The sequence below is a fragment of the Neolamprologus multifasciatus genome, chromosome 10 (assembly GCF_963576455.1).
Source record: "Neolamprologus multifasciatus chromosome 10, fNeoMul1.2, whole genome shotgun sequence".
Classification (NCBI taxonomy): domain Eukaryota; kingdom Metazoa; phylum Chordata; class Actinopteri; order Cichliformes; family Cichlidae; genus Neolamprologus; species Neolamprologus multifasciatus.
This window is the reverse complement of record NC_140448.1, coordinates 33366671-33391052: the sequence shown is the minus strand read 5'-3', so window position 1 is coordinate 33391052 and position 24382 is coordinate 33366671. Positions and strand designations below refer to the sequence as shown.

The 24382-nt window shown below is 45.0% G+C and overlaps 2 protein-coding genes across 6 annotated transcripts; one reads left to right on the top strand and one right to left on the bottom strand.

Moving 5' to 3' along the window:
• Positions 1-8048: 8048 nt before the first annotated feature.
• LOC146510666 (GTPase IMAP family member 3-like) lies at positions 8049-17179 on the bottom strand. Of its 3 annotated transcripts, XM_085175057.1 has the most exons (5): positions 16978-17179; positions 14163-14767; positions 12770-13682; positions 8210-12734; positions 8049-8093 (listed from the first exon to the last, which is right to left on the bottom strand). In XM_085175057.1, exons 2-3 carry the CDS (start codon positions 14704-14706, stop codon positions 12982-12984), a joined length of 1245 nt encoding a protein of 414 aa, XP_085031183.1. In that variant the 5' UTR covers positions 14707-14767; positions 16978-17179; the 3' UTR covers positions 8049-8093; positions 8210-12734; positions 12770-12981. The 3 variants fall into 3 exon arrangements, with proteins under 3 accessions (XP_085031183.1, XP_085031181.1, XP_085031182.1); XM_085175055.1 differs by having other exon boundaries at positions 8210-13682; XM_085175056.1 differs by having other exon boundaries at positions 8210-13682; positions 14163-14709.
• Positions 17180-17868: 689 nt separating this feature from the next.
• LOC146510665 (tripartite motif-containing protein 16-like) lies at positions 17869-22168 on the top strand. Of its 3 annotated transcripts, none has more exons than XM_085175033.1 (2): positions 17869-18302; positions 20358-22168. In XM_085175033.1, exon 2 carries the CDS (start codon positions 20464-20466, stop codon positions 22075-22077), a length of 1614 nt encoding a protein of 537 aa, XP_085031159.1. In that variant the 5' UTR covers positions 17869-18302; positions 20358-20463; the 3' UTR covers positions 22078-22168. The 3 variants fall into 3 exon arrangements, with proteins under 3 accessions (XP_085031159.1, XP_085031158.1, XP_085031157.1); XM_085175032.1 differs by having other exon boundaries at positions 20337-22168; XM_085175031.1 differs by having other exon boundaries at positions 17869-18308; positions 20337-22168.
• Positions 22169-24382: the final 2214 nt, after the last annotated feature.

Sequence of the window (24382 nt, the reverse complement as noted above, 5' to 3'; positions counted from 1 at the left end):
CTGCAGCTGGTCCAGTGGGAGCTGCAGTGGGAGCTGCAGTGGGAGCTGCACTGGGTCTGGCAGCAGGAGCTGGAGTGGGAGCTGGAGTGGGAGCTGCAGTGGGTCCAGTGGGACTGTTGGTGGGAGCTGCAGCTGGTCCAGTGGGAGCTGCAGTGGGAGCTGGAGTGGGAGCTGCAGTGGGTCGTACGACTGCTGCTAGAGTCAGGAAGCAGGTGTGTATTACACAGTGAAGAATAATCACTCAGCAGCAGCTCGTTCAAGTCACATCATCAACACAATATTCACCAGTTTTTATCAGTATTATCATTTTATTATCCTATTTGATTTTCATTGAATTAAAGCGAATGATTAATTATTATTGATCATGATCGTTTGGGGACATTCTTGGATCGTTCTCTCTCAGTGAGAATCTCTGAGTTTGCTTTCTTGTGCTGTCAGAGGAGAAGCTGCAGTCAGCAGACTGCCAGGTTTGTCCCGTGACAGTAAAGACCACCTCCAGGGTTTCTACCTTATAACATATAACATCTGGAGTAAGTAAGACGAATTTTATTTATAGCACATCTGTTAAGTTTTATTTATATGGCGCCAAATCCCAACAGCAGCGAGGCGCTTCATGTTTAAGGTAGACGCTCACGATGTGTTCATGCACCATCAGATGTTATCAACAGCGTGTCTTTGTCCTGTCTCCTCCCCTCACTGAGGGAGTGATGTGGGAAGTGAAACCTGATACCTGTCCAGGGGGTACAGTGCTCCGTGGTAGACAGGAGGGGCTCCAACCATGACCTGAAGTGGAAAAGCAGAAGAGAACGGATGGAGAGATTCTCCGTCAGCAGGCTGTGGCCTCGGCTGGGACCATGTCTGAGGCTGTGAGCTTAAAGCGTGAAGCTTTTATTATACTCACCACGCCTGCATCTGGGCCCAGCCTGCACAGCAAGGGCATGTCTGCAGTCCTGAGGGTTGCAGTCTGTATATCGACAGGTGCTGCTGTTCTTCCAGATGTGACCCACACTCGTGACTTGCTACTTCCTGGCAGTTAATTAGTCTGAAGCAAAGCATGCTGGGACTGGATCTGTCTGACTCGAGGTCAGTTGAATAATTATTACAGGAATGTGTTCAAGTGTGTGCTGATGCGCAGCTCCTTCATGTTATTCATCAGTGCAGATGTCCTCCTGTTGTTGCAGCACATCATCACTGCCGTCAGGTCTCAGCGCGCTGATGGTTCAGACCCCACAGGGTCTTTGCCCCCATGGTGGGAGCAAATGCACCTAACTGCACAATCATGATCAGCTGTTCAAGGTGATCTTTACAGAGGACCGCCCTCCTCTGATTGGTTCAGCCTGATGTCAGTCTGCAGTCTCTGATCCCGCCTCCAAACCCCTGCAGGTGAATTTAATCAAATAAATGATCTAATTAAGAAAAGGTGTCTTTGTTCAGTGGAGATATTTACTGGTGTAATACCTGAGTCTGACCACAGGAGGGCGACATTTAATGTCAGACTGAAGCTGGTGGAAACAATCACGTGAAATAATCGGTGTGTGTGTGTGTGTGTGTGTGTGTGTGTGTGTGTGTGTGTGTGTGTGTGTGTGTGTGCTTGTGTGTGTGTGTGTGCGTTTGTGTTTGTGTGTGTTTGTGTGTGTGTGCGTTTGTGTTTGTGTGTGTTTGTGTGTGTGTGCGTGTGTGTTTGTGTGTGTGTGCGTTTGTGTGTGTGTGTGTGTGAGACATACATATCTTTGTGGGGACAAAAGGCGTGTTTGAGACTCAAAATGTAGTTTTAGTGTCAGGGTTACAGTTGGGTCCGGCATAAGCATGATGTCAATGAGATGTCCCCACTAAGATATGAAAACAGGTTTGTGTGTGTGTGTGTGTACTGACTGTGAGCTGCAGTCAGCAGAGCAGGGATGAAGATGATGAAGGTCAGCCTCACTGAGTTCCAGATGAAGTTTTCCAGGTGGTCTACCTGCTGCACAGCTGTGATCCTCACCTGTAAACATGAAATCATGTGACCTGTGAACCAATCAGCAGCCTGAAGGTGAACCTGAGGTCAGAACAGCAGCAGGACGTCCCTCCCATTAAAAACAGGAACAGCAATCAATCAATCAATCAATCAATCAAGCCTTTGATTTGTCACATGCAAAGTCTACACCAGCAGTAAAATTGGACCCCCCCCCCGCCCGACCATACATACATAGCACAGACATGACATGTGATCATGTTGAGCTCATTTCTGACACTTTTGTGGATGTTTGAAGGTAACACAGTGATCAATAAACAAAAACACGTTTATTAATCACATTTTTAAGATTCTGTGAAATTCATTTAACCTGAACTAAAAAAAGAGAATTAAAAAAAAGACCCAACTTACCTCCGTCTGAGTCTGCGTCGGCATCGAGCCGGTGGCTGTGACATCACTTCCTGTTTGTCCCACCACGCTGGTGATGGTGGTTAGGATGTGAGGAGCTAAACAGAGTTTGAGTTGTTAATTGTTCAGTTTTACAGGAAGTTTGTGTGGAAGACAAAGATGGATTATTATGAACTGACAGTCATGCAAAGCTGCTGTGGATGGAGCTGAAATATTTCCACAGCTCAGCTTCATGTTTCATTCTGAGTTCACAGTGGACGTGAAACACTGCACCGTGGAGCTCCAGCTGCCACACATTTAACTCTTCAACACATGAACTGTGAAGCTGCAGTCCAATCAGATTTCCACAGGAAGTGATCGGCACTATTTTAAGGTGATATTGAGGTTTGATTGAACCTCCAGTTATTAAAAATGTCCTTGTTCGAGTCGTCGTTTTCCTAAATCGTCCACAGGAGGACAGACTAAAGACAGACTAAAGACAGATCGGAGTTTCAGAGATGATGCAGGTTTGGGGAAATCACTTCCTCCTGTGTTGTTGGTGAGTGGATTACCTCAGAGTGTGTGTGGGTGATGTGCTCGTGGTAACAGCTCTGTTTGGGTGTTGTTGGGATTTATTGTCGTCTGTAGGAGCCATATGAGTTGTTCCTTTTTGGACTAAGTGGGTTGGTTTAAATTGGCTCACTGTATTGGTGCACGGGTGTGGGGCGTGTCTCATGGGTGTGGTATATAATAAATGTGGTTGCACTCACTTGTTCACAGCACCTGATGTTGATGAGCAGGAAGGTAGGGTGAGCATGAGGCAGAACTTTCTGTTGACCGCAACTTGATCGCAGCTTGAATTATTTTGATGTATTTTAACTGGAACTTGATGGTTTTGTATTTGTGCACTAATTTGATGCCATGGACCAAGTTGTAATTTGGCATAGTAGTTAGTGCAGTTGTTGATGAGTTGCAGTTATTTGTTTGTGGTCTGTGCATTTGTTTAATAAGTTAATCCCAGGCACTGATTTGTATGTGGAACAGTTGCATGTGGAATAAAAGGAGCAAAAGGTACAGAAGTGTATCTTGTGTTCATTGTTGCGCGTCATCTGTGTCCTCATGTTTAGCCTGCCGCGGCCATAGGTTGAAGGAGCCGCAACAACTTGTCAACAGAAAAGTTTGTAGTTTTTATTGGATTATTTATATATAAAGATGAGTTTTATTATTAGTGAGTTTTATAGTTTGCTGTTGCCTTTGTCCACCCAGCTTTTAGATTAAGCCTTTGGCTACACAAAACAGATTTCTTTCAGGAGTTTTGTTCCCCTGTTAGGTTTCAGCAGTACAGCTGCACTAGGCGTTGTACTGATTTATTTTCTAGTTATTGTGCATCAGGCGGCTGAAGCCATTGGCTTGGGAGTACCGCCGCAGTTTGTGTTTAAGACAGTTTGTCTTCCTCACAGCTGACGGTATGGAGGTACATAAATACCCACCGCTAGTATGTACGGAAGACTAGGTTGAGTTAGTTAGGTTTAATAGGCAGATAGTGGGGGATATTGCTCCTGTTAATTGTGTGTGTCCAAGGTTTATTGAAGTGAATGTCATCAAGTTGATGTGTTGGAATGAGGCTGTGTGGCAAAGGTGCAGTTCAGAGTTTGGATTCTGTAATGTTTTGAAGAAAAATGGAGACACACCAATTAATACAATGTGGTGATGTGGATGGAAAGAAAAGACAGCCGAAACCGACTGCTAAGGCTTTGGAATCAGATTGAAAGGCTGCAAACAGAACGTCACACTAACATTAATAAAATTAAAAAGGTCATAAAGGTTATTAAAGAATTAAAGCAATTTGAGGATAATGTTTCCACTGTTCAGGCTCACTTGGAGAGTTTGTCTGTGTTGCTTAATGAGGCAACTCATCTGCATGAAACCTTGCTTCCTTTGCTTCCTCAAGAACAGCAAGAAAAACAAACTGCTTGGTTTATAAGTGTGCGAGCACATAATACTGAGTTTATGGAAGAGATAAAGAAATGGCTTCATGATGCAAAGGGAAACCCTCAGAGTAAAAATCAGGTGTCTGAGCTTGATTTGCCACATTTAAATCCACCTGGTGTTGATTCCTCTGATGTATTACCTGCTGGAAAGGGTTCTGGTGCTTCTAGGCACACCGGGAATGTTGGTAAAGGTGCTGTGATAGATGATGTTAATCCAAGTGATAGCATCTCTAATGTTGGAAGCAGAAGTTGTAGGAAAAGCAAATCATCACTCAGTAGCTCCATGGTTTCATCTGCCTTGTCAGCACGCATAACGGCAGAAGCTGACATGGCTGCCCTTCTTGTTCGACAGAGGTTGTTGAAAGAAAAGCATGCTCTGGAAGAACAAGAAATACAGCTTAAGAAAAGAAAGGAGCTGCTTGACTTAGAAACTGAAATAGCAGCCTCAGCAGCAAAGGTGAATGTTTTAAAAGCTTCTGAAATGTCCCGAGTCTCAAGTGCTGTTAATGGTAAATCTGATGGAATGAATTCATATTTAGATCGAGAGCAGGGGTGTTTAGGCGTTTTAAATCCTAATGCTCCGACGTTCAAACCTGTGTTACCAGAGCGACCATATCAGGGTGTTGATGCAAGTGATCATCGAGCACATGTATTGGATGTGAGGCCCAAGGTTAAAAATATTTCTCAGCCTAAGGTCGTTTCGTTGGAACAGTCAGAGACGAAGCCACAAGTATTTCCAGGTGCAGTTTGGACTACTCGATGATGTCGCAGTCTCACGCACAATCAGAACATCTTACACACACAGCGCAAGGTAGTGAGGGTCATGATCATCTAGTCACAGTTTTGAAGAAACAAAATGAAATTACAACTTTATTGGCTGAGCAGCAGTCTCTGTTTTTGCTACCAAGGCGTGACATTCAGTTATTTGATGGTGATCCTTTGCAATATCAAACATTTGTGAGAGCTTTTGAGCACATGGTGGAGAGTCAAGCTCACAGTGCTAAGGATTGTTTATATTTTCTCGAGCAATACACTACAGGCCATCCAAGAGAAATGGTCAGAAGCTGTCAGTATATGCCTGCTGAGTATGGATATGCTAAAGCTAAATCTTTGCTCCAAGAGAACTTTGGCAATTCGCTGAGAATTGCTGCTGCCTACATTGAAAGGGTCAGTAAATGGCCACCTATAAAATCTGATGATGTGAAGGCTTTGCAGGAATATGGGTTTTTATTAAGGCAATGTTGTAATGCAATGGGAGACGTTGAGTCCTTGCATGAGTTGGATGTCTTTGCTAATATGCAAACAGTTATAAAAAAGCTGCCTTATAAGCTCAGGGATAAGTGGAGGAATGTTGTCTGCGATTTGCAGGAGAAGTTTCAACGTAAAGTGGTTTTTTGCGATGTTGTTGAGTTTGTCGAAAATCAAGTTAAGATCGCAAGTGACCCATTGTTTGGAGATATACAGGATCCTCCAACAGCCATCAGAAAAGAGGCGAGAAGTGATAAGTCTCAGTTTTACCCTAAGGCTAAGAGGAGTAGTTTTGCTACTACAGTGGCCGAGGTGGAAGGGAAGATTGAGCCAGTGTTGAGGCGAGAGAGTGGTTCAGTTGTGACCAAGGTCTGCTTGTTTTGTGGAGCAGGGCATATGTTGGATTTGTGTCCTTCATTTGAAAGAAAGTTGCACTGTGAAAGATTATCTTTTTTGAAAGAGAATGGTGTGTTTTGGTTGTCTGCGCATTGGGCACAGAAGCAAGGACTGCAGGAAACGTCTCTTGTGTAAAGTCTGTAATCAGAAACACCCCACACTCTTACATATCCACTCCAAGCAGAGGGAAAGTGTTTCAGTGCAAACTATAGGAGGGGGAGAACCACCAGATGAAGGTCCTTCATGTGCGGTGCAAAGCAGTGGTGTTACTGGGGCCGGTGAGCAAAATAGTGCTCTATCCGTAATACCAGTTAGAGTGAAGTCCAAGAAAGGTAATCAGTCACTGATAACCTATGCTTTTCTAGATCCTGGGAGTTCAGCTTCATTTTGGGTTCATGTTCGGTGGCAACCGACAGCAACAGGACAGGAATATTCCCAGAGGAAATGTCATAATACTGGACCAGGAGGTTACACTGCAAGAAGTGTGCTCTGTGAACTTTGTGGGTGGTGACAAAGACAACAAAGACTGGTTGTTTGGACAGGCCGATCACTAAAGTGTGTCTTCTACAGGAAGCAGAAGAGTCATAAAGATTGACTTTTTCAAATGTCTACTTGTATTAATGTGTATTTCATTATTTTGAATTAAAAATTGTATCTTTGAATGTTTGATAAAGGATAGATCATGTTTATCAATATGTCTCCTACATATGTGAGTATGATATAATTATTGCTCTAAAATAATTAGGGGCTGGTATGTAGGAGCCATATGAGTTGTTCCTTTTTGGACTAAGTGGGTTGGTTTAAATTGGCTCACTGTATTGGTGCACGGGTGTGGGGCGTGTCTCATGGGTGTGGTATATAATAAATGTGGTTGCACTCACTTGTTCACAGCACCTGATGTTGATGAGCAGGAAGGTAGGGTGAGCATGAGGCAGAACTTTCTGTTGACCGCAACTTGATCGCAGCTTGATCGCAGCTTGAATTATTTTGATGTATTTTAACTGGAACTTGATGGTTTTGTATTTGTGCACTAATTTGATGCCATGGACCAAGTTGTAATTTGGCATAGTAGTTAGTGCAGTTGTTGATGAGTTGCAGTTATTTGTTTGTGGTCTGTGCATTTGTTTAATAAGTTAATCCCAGGCACTGATTTGTATAGAGGACAGTTGCATGTGGAATAAAAGGAGCAAAAGGTACAGAAGTGTATCTTGTGTTCATTGTTGCGCGTCATCTGTGTCCTCATGTTTAGCCTGCCGCGGCCATAGGTTGAAGGAGCCGCAACATCGTCTGTGAGGCTGATGCTGCATCGAGTTTTAGACGTGGGCTGTTCCTGTGACACCAACAGACACGAGACTGAGCCGTCACAGGAGCGTGGACGGGTCTGTGATATCTACAAGACCACAGGGCCACAACTCTGCTGTTATGGGATGCATCCTTCTCTGAGTCTGCAGGTCTGCGAGGGGAGCAAGAGGTGGTTGCCGTGGTGACGGGAGTGTTGCTTGCAGAAGAAGAAACGTGAGCCGAAGCACTGGATCTCTGCCACATGAGGAGAACTTCTGACCAATCAGCTGAGAGTGATGGTGGAGTGACGCCTGTCCTGTGTGGGGGCGGGGCTCCGTTTGTGTCAGAGGCACAGCAGCTGCTTTTTAACTTGAACCTTCAGCTGCTGATAATCTAAGAAAATGCACTTTGAGCGTGTCTGTCTCTGGGTGGACACACAGATGTTTGTCTTTAAATTTACAGCTTCGGTGCATTTTGTGCACAAACAGCTGCAGACTCACCTGTGACGCTCACATCGACGTGATGTTTGTCATCGTTGAACCAGCCGGGTATCTGCACCCTGCAGCCGTATCGTCCAGCGTCTCCCTCTGTGAGGCTCTTTATGGTCAGAGAGACGTCTCCGTCCTCCAGTCGGCCCAGCAGCTCATACCTGCTGGGAGCTCTGGTTTCCACTCTGAGTCCATCTGTGGAGATCAGCTGATTGGAGCAGCCTCTGAGCGGTATTTCTCCTCGCTGCCAGCACGCTGACAGAGCGCCGTAGTATTTCCTGTCATATTTACAGGGCAGAGTGATGGCTTGACCTGTGTGACCTTTGACCTCCACGCTGTCACATTCACAGACTGGAGACACAGAAATAGGAAGTTAAAGCATTAACAAAATACTTTTTAATTTATTCTTTAAGTAAGAGAGAGCAGAGCAAACAGAGTCACAGCAGGAGTGACGGCGCCGCACGCACCTGACAGGAGGACGAGCAGCAGCACAGGAAGCCTGCTTATTTCACTGCAGGCTGAAGCCCTCGGAGTCTTCATCGCTCTGTAGAACATACAAATATCATCAGCTCGCCCACTCTCCTCTGAAGCAAGAGCCGGACTCAACCAACCTTCAGTCTCAGAGCTGCTCCGTGTCGTTCTTCTTCTGCTGTCACATTTATGTGGTTTGTCATGTCCGCCCTTCACTTCCTGCTAACAGCAGCTCGTTCTGCAGACCAGCCACAGACTCAGAGATGAGTCAGCTTTTATTGAACTGCAGGCAGAAGAACAGACACTCTGTACTTACGAACAGTATTTCAGATTCAGTCAGATTATTCATCCTTAAACACTCGAGCTGGTCTGTCAGACGCTCGTGTCCTCACGCGTCCAAGTACAGACACCTGTGATAAAATACTGCAGTACTGAAGCAGCTTCTTTACTTAGAAAGTGCTCTGGGCATACAGCCGACCGTTGTTTCTGAGCATGTGCACAGCACAAAACCCCAACTTATCAGCATCTGGCTGTAATTTAACACAACTGCTTTGTCATATTTGTAAAATAGTTAAACATTAGCACTTTATTGAAGTGGATACTTCATGCTATCTGCTTTTTGCACAAAACTGTTGAATTTGCAGCTTTGTGTACTTTCAAGTTAATGACACATTTGATGTTCTCGAGAAAGTTATTAAGTTTGCAGTGCATTCATGAGTGAAATATTCTAATTCACTAATATGTGTATGTTAAGTCTATCCAGGTAATGTGGTTATTTAATAGGTTAAATTATGTGCATTGTTTGCTGCACATATTGAAGCTCAAAAGAAGAAATGGAGAAGAGGTTTTGTGGAACTGTAGATGGTATTATACTGCGAGCAGGTCCCTGTAACTGCAGGAAAGCAAAGGGTGCAAAAGGGCAGCATTAACCCCAGTTTGGTACATCTGGGTCATTATAGACAAAAAGCAGAACCAGGTGATGATTGTTGTACGTGAAGGCTTTATATAACCACTCACACCTTATAGGGAGGAAGACAAGCAGAGTGAACAGAATCAAAGTGTAGCACCATAAAAGGAGAGATGAGAGTGTTAAAGGAAGGAGATGAAAGCTGTGTATGAAGGGTACAGGAACACAGAGAATAACAGGAAAAGTGCTGAATGAGGCCCCCCCACTCTGCAGTTGGCTTTCGCGCTGTGCTTATTACTTTTTACATGGGATTAAAAAGCTGTTGAATTGTGTGTTCTCACCAGATCTGAAACAGAGTATCAGGAGCTGCTCACGACAGTTTACTCGTCCCTTTCTGTTGATTAATGTTCTGAACTTGGAAACATACACTTTGGTTGTAGTCATAAAGTGGACGCCCCTTCTCGACTCTCGACAAGTTTTTCAAGGATTACAGCCTTTGAAAAATGGCAGGTAATAACTAGAGATGGACCGATCCGATGTTACGTATCGTCAGTGTTGGGAAGGTTACTTTTAAAATGTATTCCATTACAGATTACATGCCCGAAAATGTATTCTGTAACGTATTCTGAATACTTTGGATTACTTAATATATTATCATGCTGTTTACAACTACATGAATGTACTATTGCTGTGATTTATTACTGTTACTGAAGGTCCGCGGCTCCGAACCGTAGTAAAGGGACCTCTGGCTAATACGGTGGGTTCTGTGTCGGCTCGTAGCTGAAAACTAGCTTTACTTTGTTGTCTGGGTCAACTTTGCTAGCAGAGACAGAGAGAGGCGTTGAAAGGCTGCTCCAACAGAACTTATTGTTTCAGAGGAAAACACGAACACGGTGTACAGTCGAGTCTTAATAGCTTACTTACAGCTGGGCTCGTCAGGCTCTTCTTGGCTGCAGTGGTTATTATTATATTTACATGCTTCCAGCTCCCGTTTCTGCTCGATGACAGCTCGTACTTTTCCTTTTTCTCCCTCCCTCGCTCACAGACACATAACGTGTATGGCAGTCCATTCTCCCTGCAGCACGGACTACACTGCCCATGATGCTACATTCTTTAGAGCTATACCTGTAGCATTCTGCCTGTTAGCTTAGCACAACAACAACAGGCGCTCTCTCACCCAGGAAACACGCAGAGAGAGAGAGCGTCACCCTGTAACCATGGCAACCGTAACGCTGCCTGGAACAACAGAACGTAGCTGTCAAACAAAACCCAAACAGTCCTGACCCGCCACAATATGAAACAGGGAAGTACCGCCGTGTAATCCATTTATTTCAACAAAGTAACTGTATTCTAAATACCACCTTTTTAAACGGTAACTGTAACGGAATACAGTTACTCATATTTTGTATTTTAAATACGTAACGGCGGTACATGTATTCTGTTACTCCCCAACAATGCATATCGGTATCGCTCCAATACTGACGTAAACTACTGGATCAGATATCGGAGAGAAATAAAAAATGTAATCGATCCATTAAATATAAAAAAGCACCTGGATGCAGCAGGTTTAAGTTTATTAGATTGATCAGTTTTGCTGAACTATGAAATATTTTGGGCTCAGTGTGTTTTTTTTTTTTTTTTTTTTTTTTTTTTTTTTTTACACACAGGTGTAACAGAATAGCTTCAGTGTTGTTGTTTATTTAAACTTATACAAAATGCAGCAAGATATTAAAAACAGTTTTATTGATTAAAAATCACTATACTGGATTCATATCGGTATCGGACATAAAAAAAGTGGTATCGTGCATCTCTAGTAATAACAAAGCTAATTTTTTCAAGGGAGCTACCAGAAGCAAGCTAGCATTAGCCTCATTTCGCCACCTGCACCTGATGCCGCCTCTCCGGCAGCAGCGGAGGAAGGTACGGGGAGCGAGAGCAAAAAGGACATTTTTGAGGAGATTAAGAAGATGAATGCTACTCTTCAGGTCGTAGCGAAAGATGTCACCACTATTAAAGAAGCGACTGAAGAACTAAAAGATTCAGTGGAAGATATAAACGCATCTCAGACACGGAAGATGTCAGCGCGCTCACCGAGGCAAAAGTGGACAAATTTCAGAAAAGGTTGGAGGCGTTGTGGTCACGAGTGGAGGACATGAAAACCGTAGTAGGAGAAACAACGTACGGATTACTGGACTTAGAGAAGGTGTGGAGGCGCCCGGGAACGTGATAAATATGTGACGCAGATTCTGGCCAAAGCACTCGAGCTTTCTGGAAGAGAATTTGAAATTTAAAATATAACAAGGCCAGAATCTAACGAGCCTCCCAGGGCGATACATGTCCGCTTTCTACGTTCATCGGCCAGGGAGAAGCCTGGAGTCGACTGGCAGGCGCCAAGCTTTCCTCCTTTGAAGAGGTTAACTAAGGGAGGATTCAGGGTCACCTGGTCCAGCCCTAACTATATGCTTTAGCAAAAAGGAAAGTTTGAAGCCTAATCTTGAAAGTAGAGATAGTGTCTGTCTCCTGAATCCAAACTGGAAGCTGGTTCCACAGAAGAGGGGCCTGAAAACTGAAGGCTCTGCCTCCCATTCTACTTTTAAATACTCTAGGAACAACAAGTAGGCCTGCAGAGCGAGAGCGAAGTGCTCTAATAGGGTGATATGGTACTACAAGGTCATTAAGATAAGATGGGGCCTGATTATTTAAGACCTTGTATGTGAGGAGCAGGATTTTGAATTCTGGATTTAACAGGAAGCCAAAACAGGAGACATCTGCTCTCTCTTTCTAGTCCCTGTCAGGACTCTTGCTGCAGCATTTTGGATTAGCTGAAGGCTTTTCAGGGAGTTTTTAGGACTTCCTGATAATAATGAATCACAGTCGTCCAGCGTAGCGACATTAGAAACAGCCCCACTGACTACAAGAGCTTTTCTCTTGCTCCTTTAAACTCGCCATGGTAACCTTTTAAATGCCTTTTTTCTGGCTCTGATTCCCGGGACAGTCGTGAGTGTGAACACACACCTGAACAGGTGTCCCTGCAGTGCTGAGTGTGTGTTACACTGACACACACTCAGCAGGACTCACCTGCTCAGGTGAAAACAGCTGACGGTCACTCGTCTGATGTTACCGAGGACTGTGCTTTACTTTTGCTACGTGACTTCAGGAAACACGACACCATCAAAATAAAAGCACAGATACACATCACGTATCAGATATATTATAATAATATAATAACCTATATCATATTATTACAATTATAATATAATAATAATAATAATATGATAATCTTCAGAGAGTTAACAGGAAGAAGTTTTATTGCAGCGGGTTGAGCTGTGAGTAACTGATACAAACCGAGTACATCAGCAGCTTCTGGATGAAATGGAAACACAGGTATGATGAACATGATGGTGCTCTTTATTATGAACGCTCCGTCGCTATGAATTATGGGACGGCGTTTTCACCTCCACTTCACAAAGGACGCTCCAGTGTCTCCTCTGCTGAAGGACGCACGGAAGCTTTGTGACGCCATTGGTCAGGAACTGTGTGCAGGTCAACAGGGGGCGCTCTGCTCACCGCTGTCAGTTCGTCCCCTCTGACGTCACAGTCACGTGACAGTTGAACTAAACATGGTTTAAACTGCTGACAGGAAGTTTACATCAACACTAATGATATATATAATCAAACAAACAGGATCCAATCAGGAGCTGATCAATAACATCACCAATCAGACTGATCACAGGATCAAACAGCTGTTTAATAATAATAATCACATGATCAACAATCAGACTGTCAGTTTTTAATCAGGTTAAATGAACATTTTTCTTCTTTGTCTTCATGACGATGATTAATAATAATTAATGATGAAGATCAGTGAAGAACACACTCCTGTCTCCTCTCTCTCTCTGCCCGTCTTCTCAAGTCTAGTACCACCATCTCAAGACTTTCTCTCTGACGTCGTCTCCTCTCAGCCTCTCTGAACATCTCAGTGCTGTAGTATCTTCCTCTGTTTCTCTGAACCATGGTGTTGATCTTCTTCAGCAGCTCTCTGACCTGAGCAGGATCTCTGCTTCTGTTGTTAAAAACATGATATCTTCCTCCACACTGACGGATGAAGTCACGGAGAGCTGGATACTCAGTGATAATGTTCTCTATGGTGACTTCCTCAGCCTCCAGATTGTCTCCACGGGTGAACAGGACCATGGTGTAACCTGCTACCTCTTCTCCAAACATCTGCTGAATGATTCTCAGTGTTTCTTTTTCTTCTTTAGTGAATCTGAAAGGCTGGATCACAACCAGGATCACATGAGGACCAGGAGCAGCCAAGGAGACAAATTTAGCGATCTCTGTCTTCACCTCCTCTTGACTTCTAAAGTAGTCGAACAGACCTGGAGTATCAACCACAGTCAGGGTCTGACCTGCAAACAGAGATGTTTCTTTCTGACACAGTGATGTTACTGAGGAAGGAGATGATGTAGATCTAAAGGCTTTCCTCTCTAAGATGGTGTTTCCTGCTGCACTCTTCCCAGCTCCAGTTCTCCCCACCAGCAGCATCCTGAGTTCTGCTCCACCTGTAGGAGAAGATCAGAGCGTCATGAGTGAAAGTGTTTCCTGTAGTTTGTCTGCAGCTCACAGCCTGAGAACAAACTGACACTGGTCATGTGACCTCAGCAGGAGATGATGTCAGAGCTGCTCACAGCTCAGTAAAAACAAGTCAGAGGAAGTGAACCTCTGCAGGAGGAGCTGATGGAGCAGCAACATCAGGCCCGGGGGCCAAAAGTGACCCGTGAAAGACCCCCACCCAGCCCACTAGACATCTTTGGAAAATAGACCCCGACACCCCCATCAGGTGCAGTGGTCTACAGTAAACTAAATAACCAGTCTGACACGTTTCCTTGAACACAGCAGTGTTTCTTTATCGCGTCGTTTGTTCATCCTGACATGTTTACAGATTAAACGAGTAGTTGAAATCAGTGTGAATGCAGCTGTGAGCAGCTGTTCGCCCACAGCAGCATCTGTGTCACAGTCCCAGCTCCGAGGTCAGCTCTTACCTGTGGGGAGGTGTCCCGCCTTCAGCAGCAGCTCTCTCACTTGTTCCTGTCCTCCATCTTTGTTGTTGAACAGGTGATACGCCTCCTCGAACTGTCCCACGATCTCTGAGAACGAGCCGTCTCCACCTTCACGCACAAAGTCCTCCAGAGGCCGATCCTTCAGCAGATCTCCTCCCGTCAACAGCAGGAAACTCTTTTCCAGCCCTCGAGGCCCGACCGCGTTCACGGACGCCCTCAGAGCTTCCTCCTGGTCCACGGTGAACCGACCGACGCTCAGCACCAGCAGGAACAGGTGAGGTGTGGAGGACCTGAGGACGTCCCCACAGAGCTTTCTCAGCTGCCGCTCCCATCCTAAAACTCCCGGCGTGTCCACCACTCGGATCAGTTTCCCAAACACTCGTCCCGTTTCCTCGCCGATTCCTGTCGTCACCGCTTTGAAGGAAGTCTTTGACTCGAACGCCGCTCGTCCTAAAATAGTGTTCGCTGAAGCACTTTTACCCACTCCGGTTCTACCGAGGAGGACGATGGTGAGATCTGGATCCATGACCTGAGAACACACGTTTCTGCTGTCATTGGAGTTTCTCTGTGTGTCTGTGGAAAGCCTCCTGTGACAAATACAGTGAACTGAACCCAGCTCTATCCAGGATTCAAAATCCTGCTCCTCACATACAAGGTCTTAAATAATCAGGCCCCATCTTATCTTAATGACCTTGTAGTACCATATCACCCTATTAGAGCACTTCGCTCTCGCTCTGCAGGCCTACTTGTTGTTCCTAGAGTATTTAAAAGTAGAATGGGAGGCAGAGCCTTCAGTTTTCAGGCCCCTCTTCTGTGGAACCAGCTTCCAGTTTGGATTCAGGAGACAGACACTATCTCTACTTTCAAGATTAGGCTTCAAACTTTCCTTTTTGCTAAAGCATATAGTTAGGGCTGGACCAGGTGACCCTGAATCCTCCCTTAGTTATGCTGCAATAGATGTAGGCTGCCGGGGGATTCCCATGATGCATTGAGTTTTTCCTTTCCAGTCACCTTTCTCACTCACTATGTGTTCACAGACCTCTCTGTATTGAATCATATCTGTTATTAACCTCTGTCTCTCTTCCACAGCATGTCTTTATCCTGTCTTCCTTCTCTCACCCCAACCAATCACAGCAGATGGCCCCGCCCCTCCCTGAGCCTGGTTCTGCTGGAGGTTTCTTCCTGTTAAAAGGGAGTTTTTCCTTCCCACTGTCGCCAAAGTGCTTGTTCATAGGGGGTCATATGATTGTTGGGTTTTTCTCTGTATCTATTATGGTAGGATCTACTGTACAACATAAAGCACATTGAGGCGACTGTTGTGGTGATTTGGTGCTGTGTCTCAGACTCGACTCTGTTTATTACTAATCACAGTAACTGCCATCTGCTTACACGTGTATTAAATTAACTTATACAGACTGTATATAACTACAAACTCTTCAGCCATGTTGATTTGTTACCTATATTCACTTACAATGGTTATTTCCAGAGCAAAGGCACAGGCAGACTATGCCAACAGGATCTGATTTTACAACACTAGTGAAATATTAATGTGTGATATTTGTTAAAGATGTATTTCTTTGTTATGGGAAGAAATATTGAAATCATCATGAACAATAGGAGTGGTCATTTCTATGACTTTGTGTGTATAATTTTGCATTTTTTACTGAGTAAAAATAAATACATATTATCATTTCATTTAGTCACAAAAGTCACAAAAACAGCCAAAATAGAAAGTTACAAATGTGTTTCGCATGAAACGAATTCAAACGTGGTGCAGATGTCTGTCACAAATGAATCTGGCTGTGAGCTATGGCACCTGACCACAGGTGGAGCTGGTTGTTCGGGAGGATGTGATTCATTTTTTGGTCATTTCGGTAAACACTCCACACCAATTGGCGGTAATGCACCATTTTACTGTTTGCCAACCGCCAACAAACCATATAAAGAAGAAGAAGCTAAAACCCGTCCAATCACAGTCCTTCACCTGCCCGGCTCACAGGTGAGCAGTGTTGCCAACTTAGCAACTTTGTCGCTATATTTAGCGAGTTTTCAGACCCCTTAGCGACTTTTTTCTAAAAAGCCACAAATCTGGCGACTTTTTCTGGTGTTCTTGGAGACTTATTTATGACGACTTTTTGACGTGAAAGCGGGTATCGCTTTTACTCTCAACAAGCAGCGGTGCTGCCGTGGGCACCTCGCCCGTGCCAAAGCGCTCACGGGCGGAGGATAGTCCTCCCCCAGCTGCAGGAGACGTTCACACCTGTGCGTCACAACTGCAAATGAACCGCGCATGAGCGAAGCCGCTGCTCCGCACTGACTGTAACACAATCAGTTCTTCTTTTACTGTGATGCTGTTTTGTGGATCAGGTTTAAAACTACTCATAAACACACAAAGTAACTCCACCAGAGTGCCTATTTCAGGTCACTTTTGCCGGTCCAAGCCCGGGTAAAGGAGCAGGGTTGGAATTGTGACATCAAAAAACAATAATTGCTAAAATAAATTTAATTTGTAGTTCTAAATAAACTCTAAATGCATTTAGGACGTTTTTTACTCACTTTATGTCTCGTCCACGATGTTATTTCTCTCTCCAACAACGTAGGTTACAATTACATTAGCATGACCAATTATGCAAATTAGGTGATGACGTCATTTAGCGACTTTTAGGACAGCCAATAGCGATTTTCCTTACTGAGGAGTTGGCAACACTGCAGGTGAGTTCAGTCGCGACAGGATCAGGATTCGGATCCGCTTCCTGTCCACTGCCAGCTGAACTCACCTGTCCAGAGAAACACTCACCTGTCTCCGTGTCCGCGAGCTGCCTGCCTCCTCGAATCTGCGGAGCTTCAGCCGTGAAGAGGAAGTCTCTTTCAAAATAAAAGCACCGCTCTCTCCTCTGCATGATCAGGATACACGCGTGCAACCATCCCACAGTGAATGTGGAATATCCTCCCTCGGGTAACATACATGTGTAATTATACACGTGTGATGTGTCCTGTAGATGTGATGTCACAGTGCATCTGGGTTATTGCTATTAAAAACACAACAACAAACACAACACCCCCTCTAACCTACCGGAAGTGACGTGTTTCCTACCCAGACACGAAGTAAGCGTTTAACTTTAGCAACATGAAAAGTCAAGCACAGAGTATTTAAACCCAGTCAGAAAAATGTGAGTTGTGTTTTTAATGAATTGAGTTTTTCAAAATAAAATCTCAGTGTGAGCACGTAGAAAAAGGAGCCTGCGCTGTTCGTCTCGCTGCAGCGGTGCTGGCGGTGCTGGCGGTGCTACAGTTTCCTCACCTCTCTTCTTACACCACAGACGATCTGGGCTCAGTTGTGTTTGTCTGCTGCACAGGAAGAATCAGCTGACTGGGAGCTTTTCTCTGTTTGACTGTCAAAATCAAATCTCTCCATCAAACATTTAAACTGAGGTTTGGTTTCCGTCTAAACAAAGAGCCCACAGCACTAATAATATAACCCCTCAAACACAGTTTTTATTCCAAAATACTTCAAATAACTAAAGTAGTCCCGACTTTAATGATCCCTCCTGTTCTACCTGTGCAGGTGTTGTGGAGGGGCCACGCCCATCACTGCCCCCTCAGCTGAAGTTAAATGTAGTCGTATGATTTGGTCGTGAACATGTTAAATACTCAGACTCTGCACCAATCACAGCAGCGTGAGCTGAGTCTAAAGGACCAGTTTAGTCCATATACCAGTACTTCCAGTATGACTTGTTTCTCCTTCTTGTTGCTGTTTCCATGGCTTATTGTACAAACACGTGCAGGTCTGAGTCAGGCAGGCAGAGGAAGTGAAACGATCAGATACGTGTCACTTCCTGTTGGTGGCAGTGAGGAGTTTCAGTCGTTGGCTTCTGTGTGCAGCTTTAAAGCTTCTTTAACAGAGTTTGATGGTCAGCTGATCAGGTTACCGTCAGTGTCAGACTGAAGCTGCTCGTCTTCTTTACCTCAGCGTCTCGTCTCCTGACAGCTGACGAGTCTGAACCTGAAGCAGGTTTGATCCTGTCAGAGACGTCGCTGTTATCTGAGGAAACTGCATTTCCCAGCAGCCCTGGTTCAGAGCGTGTCCTGGTGTCCTGGAGCTGCAGTGACCTCAGCGAACAGGTGAGTGTGACTGTGTGATGACCATGAAGTGTTTGTGCCTCTGTCGCGTCTGATTCTTCTGTCACTTACTGAGAACGATCAAAGCGAGGCTTCCAGTCTGAAACGTCTCCTGCACAGCTCCACCCAGTGATGAGTACACCGTCAGTGATGGAGATCGTTATGTTTGAGAGAAATAAAATGTTCTGTAAAAACAAACAGGGAGGCTGAGCTGATGGGACTGAAAGGATCTCAGTCTTTCTTCTTTTCTCTCGTCTACGTGTCAGTAATTATTCAAACAAGGAAACATTTATTACATTAGTTTTTCTTCACCATCTCATTCCTTCAGTCACTACCAAAGCTCATGACCACAGGAAGGCTGTAGATCACTTTATGCTCACCGCCTGTAAAGGTAGAGCTGCGACTCTGAGGCCTCTTGGCTCCACACAGAATCTCTGTTCATTAAAATTATGAACAGGATCAGGGAGGAAGGGCAGGCTTTGTGGAGCCCATCCACCAGAAAAACCAGGTCTGCCATTGATGCAGATCGTGCTCTCAAACTGGTTGCACTGGGACTGAGTGGCTCGTAATAATGGGCCGGGCAACCCCGTACTCCTGAAGCACCTCCCACAGGCTGCTCCTACTATCACGGTAAGGTGGAGATTCATGGAGGAGCACTTTGACTAGAGATCACGATACCACTTTTTTATGTCCGATACCGATATCATAAATTTGGATATCTGCCGATACCGATATGAATCCGATACAGTGTTTTTAATCAATAAAACGTTTTTTTAATATCTTGCTGCATTTTGTATAAGTTTATACTCAAGTTTAAATAAACAACAACACTAAAGCTATTCTGTTATACCTGTATGTAAAAAATACAACAAAATATTTCATAGTTCAGCAAAACTGATCAATCTAATAAACTTAAACCTGCTCCATCCTCCCTATTCTGGTGTTTTAAAGAGTACTTAGCAGAAATATTAAACAACCTAACTAACAGGGTTGCAAACTCCCAGAAAAAAAAAATAGGGAACCACCCCCACCCCCCACCTCATGATGCTTAATCGATGTAATCAACTTTAATTTGATGCAGGGAGGAAATGCACAAAAATAAATTATTTTTCAAGAATAATTAAATAGATTCAACATCTTCCTTCAACAGAACTGCAGACTGCACAGATGGTTCCCAAAGGAAAAAGTACTATAGCTTACTAGGGTATATTAGACTTAACAGTTACTATATACAGTAATGGACTTATATATATTTTACATCAGATTAAAACTTTGGGTGTCAGAGTCAGATAATTATTTATTAAAAGCTCGACATTTTAAATGAGAATAAGAAAGAAAAGTATGTCTTTGTGCCCCCTTTTCCCTGTTCATGCCCTATCGGCCCCCCTGGCTACACTTTGCTAGATCCGCCCCTGCACAGTTACGTCAGCTGTAGAAAAAGATCCTGGTGTAGAAATAATATTAAATAAATTCTAACAACAGCTGATCAAGCTTAAACGTGCTGCTGTTGTTCAGCCGCTGGTTTCCTCTTTCTGGTGCAAAGTGAGACAAAAACAAAGAAGAGAGACGATCAGCTGATCATTGATCAGTTTCATGATTGAAGTAGCAGCAGGAGAGAGAGAGAGAGAGAGAGAGAGAGAGAGAGAGGCAGTCTCCATATATCGGTTGTTAAGCTTAACGTGGGAATACTTTACAAACATTCAGAGATGAACTTACACACTTGCTTTACTTCTCTCTGGGAAAACTTCCTCGGAGATGAAATGCTGGTTTGGTAGCGACGCTACAAATACACACAGCCGCTCTATCACGTGACCACACTGCTCCCACGGGTTATGAGCCGAGTTACGCTGTGTAGCAAGTTTTGTGAGGTGCTTTTTTTGATATTTAATGGATCGGATTACATTTCTTATTTCTCTCCGATATCCGATCCAGTAATTTGGGTCAGTATCGGACCGATACCGATACGTAATATCGGATCGGTCCATCTCTAACTTTGACCTTTATTCATATTAAATGTTGTTGGTCTTCTGTTTGCAGAACCTCACACTGAATATGCAGTGAACTGGACCTGAAGCTCTGCCTGGACGTCAGCCTCTGACTGAAGCTCATCACCTCCAGGAGCACACAGACCATCCAGACCATCTTTATATGTGAAGACGTGAACATGGCTCAGCGAGGACTTCAGCTGGACCGTGAGAGGTTCTGCTGTCCGGTCTGTCTGGATCTCCTGCAGCATCCAGCCACTCTGCCCTGTGGGCACAGCTACTGCATGTGCTGTATTAAGAAGCACTGGGATGGAGAGAGTGAGGGGGGAGTCCCCACCTGTCCTCAGTGCAGACAGACCTTCATACCCAAACCAGTCCTGGGGGAAAACACGATGTTAGCAGACTTGGTGGAGGAGCTGAAGAAGACCGGACTCCAGGCTGCTCCTCATCCTCAGCACTATGCTGGACCTGCAGATGTGGCCTGTGACGTGTGCAGTGGGAGGAAGCTGAAAGCCTCCAGGTCCTGTCTGCAGTGTGCGGCCTCCTACTGCGAGCTCCACCTCCGGCCTCACCACGAAGCCCCGATTTTTCACAAACACCAGCTGGTGGAGGCCTCGGCGGAGCTCCAGGAGATCATCTGCTCCGTTCACAGCAAAGTGAAGGAGGTGTTCTGTCGCAGCGATCAGCAATGCATCTGCCTCCTCTGTGCTATGGACGCACACCGAGGCCACGACACGGTGTCGGCTGCAGCAGAGAGGAGCGAGAGGCAGCGAGAGCTCGGGCCGATGAGGCTCGACGTCCAGCTGAGGATCCAGGACGCACAGAGAGACGTGGAGCTGCTTCAGCGGCAGGTGGAGGCCATCGATCGCTCCGCCGACGAAGCCCTGACGGACAGTCGGACCCGGTTGAGCCAGCTGCTGCGACTGGTGGAGGACAAAAGCTGCGAGGTGCAGCAGCAGATCAGCTCCCAGCAGCAAACAGAAGTGAGTGGAGTCAAAGAGCTGGAGAAGAAGCTGCAGCAGGAGATCAGCGAGCTGAGGAGGAGAGATGTGGAGCTGGAGCAGCTCTCACGCACAGAGGAGCACAGCCAGTTTCTCCTCAGGTACTCCTCGCTGTCAGCCCTCAGTGAACCCGCACGCTCAGCCAGCGTCAGCGTCCGTCCTCCCTGCTGCTTCCTGGACGTGACGGCAGCTGTTTCTGAGCTCACAGACAAAATCCAAAGCATCCTGAGTGAGGACCAGATCTCAGCCGGGACCAGAGCCGAGTTACTCCGAGACTCCCGGCTCCTCAGCGTGGATCCCAACACAGTGAGCGTGGGGCTGAAGGTCACAGAGGCGAACAGGAAGCTAACGTTTGTGGGGAGGAAACAGTCCTACCCTCATCATCGTCGCAGATTCACCGACAGCTTCCAGGCTTTGAGCACGCAGAGTCTGACTGCTCACTCTTACTGGGAGGTGAAGTGGCGCGGGGCCGTTTCAGTGGCGGTCGCATACGGGAGCGTGAGCCGAACAGGAAGTGACAGCAGTTTTGGAGATGACCACAAGTCCTGGGCGTTGTACTGTGACAGGAACGGTTATAAAGCGAGACACGACGGAGTGAGCGCGCTCCTGTCGGGGCCTCCGTCCTCCGTGGTTGGAGTGCACCTGGATCACGGTGCAGGCGTGCTGTCCTTCTACAGCGTCTGTGACAGCGTCACGCTCCTCCACAGAGTCCACACCACCTTCACCGAGCCCCTACACGCTGGACTCGGCGTGTGTTTGGGATCCACTGCTGAGCTGCTCCAGCCCAGTTAGAGCAACACCTGCTGGCGTTTGGGCGGGGCTACCTGTGACTGTTAACCAATGAGTGTGTAGTATTGTAGTTCTTAATAAAGCAGTGATCTGATCTTCAGGTTTCCTCACATGCGTTCATGTCAGGATGTTTCTGCTTTCTGCATGATGCACTTTCAGACTTAGAGACGTGCTCAGAAAAGTTCCTCTCCGAGGGTCATTCCACCTTAAATGAACCCTCTGCTCGACCACGTGTGGTTTGCACAATCATTTGGTTTAATGGTTGAACAGATATAATGAAATTTTAGACTTTAAATAAACTTTAAAGTCCATCTACAGAAATCTGAGGCTGTGCTTGAACAAGAACATCTCAAAAACCGATGAAATCTTGATATGTTCACTCGTCTTTCTTACATTGAAATGAATCAAGATCTGTAATTTAGGACAGATGCATTAAAATAAGACGAGTACTGGTTGTGTCTGTGGTGGTTCTCAGTTATTCAGGTCATGGTGATCGAAGGAGCTCTGAAAGAAAAGCATCTGGACGTCTTTAAGTCTCTTGAAGACGTTTCATCTGAGAAGCTTCTTCAGTTCTAAGAACGACTGGAGAGTCTCAGATTTAAGTCAGTAAAGTTTATTTATTAAGAGCTTTTCACAGACAGGCAGTCACAAAGCGCTGCACACAGATTAAACAGACATTATACACAATGTAAACGGCTTAAATTAAATTAGAAACGTGAAGAATATAAAATACGTAGATCCAACATGTTCTCACTCCCAGCTCGTCAGATGTGTGACGCATGGTCAGGCTCCCTCTGCTTCACTTATCGACGCGCAGGGTACCCCCCTCGACGCGCAGGGTCCTCTCATTGAAACTATAGAGCTCCCTAAACGTTGCTTATTGACGACAAGAGAAGGAAGAGCCTGTTGTCCGTATATTTATATATTTCCAAAATCACATTGTAGAGACGTATACAGAACACAATAAATTATATAATTAAACAACTACCTGAGAAACAGCAGATAAATTAATTATAGTTATTACTTTTGTATCGTTTATTGCATTGATGGAGGGAGTGGTGTATGCTGGGTAATGGCACAGTGGGGCCCCCGTACTGCAGACGACCCTGTCCGACACGCAGCCCTGAGTCCTCACATACTGTGGTCGGTCGGTGAGGTAGACCAGTATCCATGCTGTGAGGTGACTGTGGGCAGAATAGTGTTGAAGGCACTGGAGAAATCAAAGAACATGATTCTCACAGTGCTCACAGTGGTGTCCAGGTGAGCGAGGGAACGATGCAGGAGGTGGATGACGGCATCATCCGCTCCAATTCTACGAGACATGCTGTGTAAGTAAATACAAACAACCACAGTTTGGTCTGCAGTTATTCAAAGATCAGATCCCACAGACTTAGTTTAGAGGATCCAAACTATCTGCACTGTTTATAGTCAATTCTGCAGGTTTTTGAACAGTGAAATTTGTTTTGTGCCCAAATTATTCTGCAGATCATCAGGATGAAAAGTTATTGGCCATGTTTGAGTTGCTATCATGACATTATTGTGTGTCAGGTTGTGGTCAGGATATCCAGACTAACAAGCGGGACACTGAACGTCACCTCTCCAATGTTTTGATCTGTTTGATTCGGATGCCCTTCCTGCCGCTGTGGCTGGGTTAGGTTACAGCCCATCAGGACATTCAGTGTTCGCTAAATAATTACTGAGACATTTAAATGCTCAAAATCTGCTGCAAAAACAGTTTTTACTGAATAAAAACTGATCTGAGAGTGAATCTGTGGCCATCTGGGTGACTAACATCACTGTGAGTAAACTGTTACTGATCTGTTTCATGTCAGAGCTGAATCATTTGATTTAAAGTCATATTTAAAGTTTAATCCAATCAGAGTTCAGCCTGGCTAAATGATGAGCATGGACAGAATAAAATGTATATATTAGATATTAAACTTTATTTATTCTGTGATGACGACCAAGGACCGAGGTGATTAAAGTTACTCTTCTCTTGTCTTATAGGTAAACATGGTATTGACACATCTGCATGTTCCTGCTCTTTATTTACTTGTTGCCATGGTGAATCCTGGTATCAGAGCTCCACTGATGATGCTTTTTTCATTAACTCTGGGTGACTATAGGGCGCGGGTTAAATTCTGTATTCAAGATCATCAGGTATGAACTCACTGCCTGATTTCACTCAGCACAGCTAACAGGACCATGTAAGGTTAGCTGATCATCAGTAATAAGTGCAGATTCTTAGATCCACCTTTTTATTTTGATTTTAAATGCAGATCGTAACACAGAGAACCTACCTGTGGCA

Bases quoted from the DNA above. Each gene is read 5' to 3' on its own strand.
- LOC146510666 (XM_085175055.1), bottom strand. From the start codon at position 14,706: ATGGATCCAGATCTCACCATCGTCCTCCTCGGTAGAACCGGAGTGGGT. The intron at 13,683-14,162 runs GTAAGAGCTGAC...CTTCTCCTACAG, and splicing joins GGCGGGACACCTCCCCACAG to GTGGAGCAGAACTCAGGATG.
- LOC146510665 (XM_085175033.1), top strand. From the start codon at position 20,464: ATGGCTCAGCGAGGACTTCAGCTGGACCGTGAGAGGTTCTGCTGTCCG.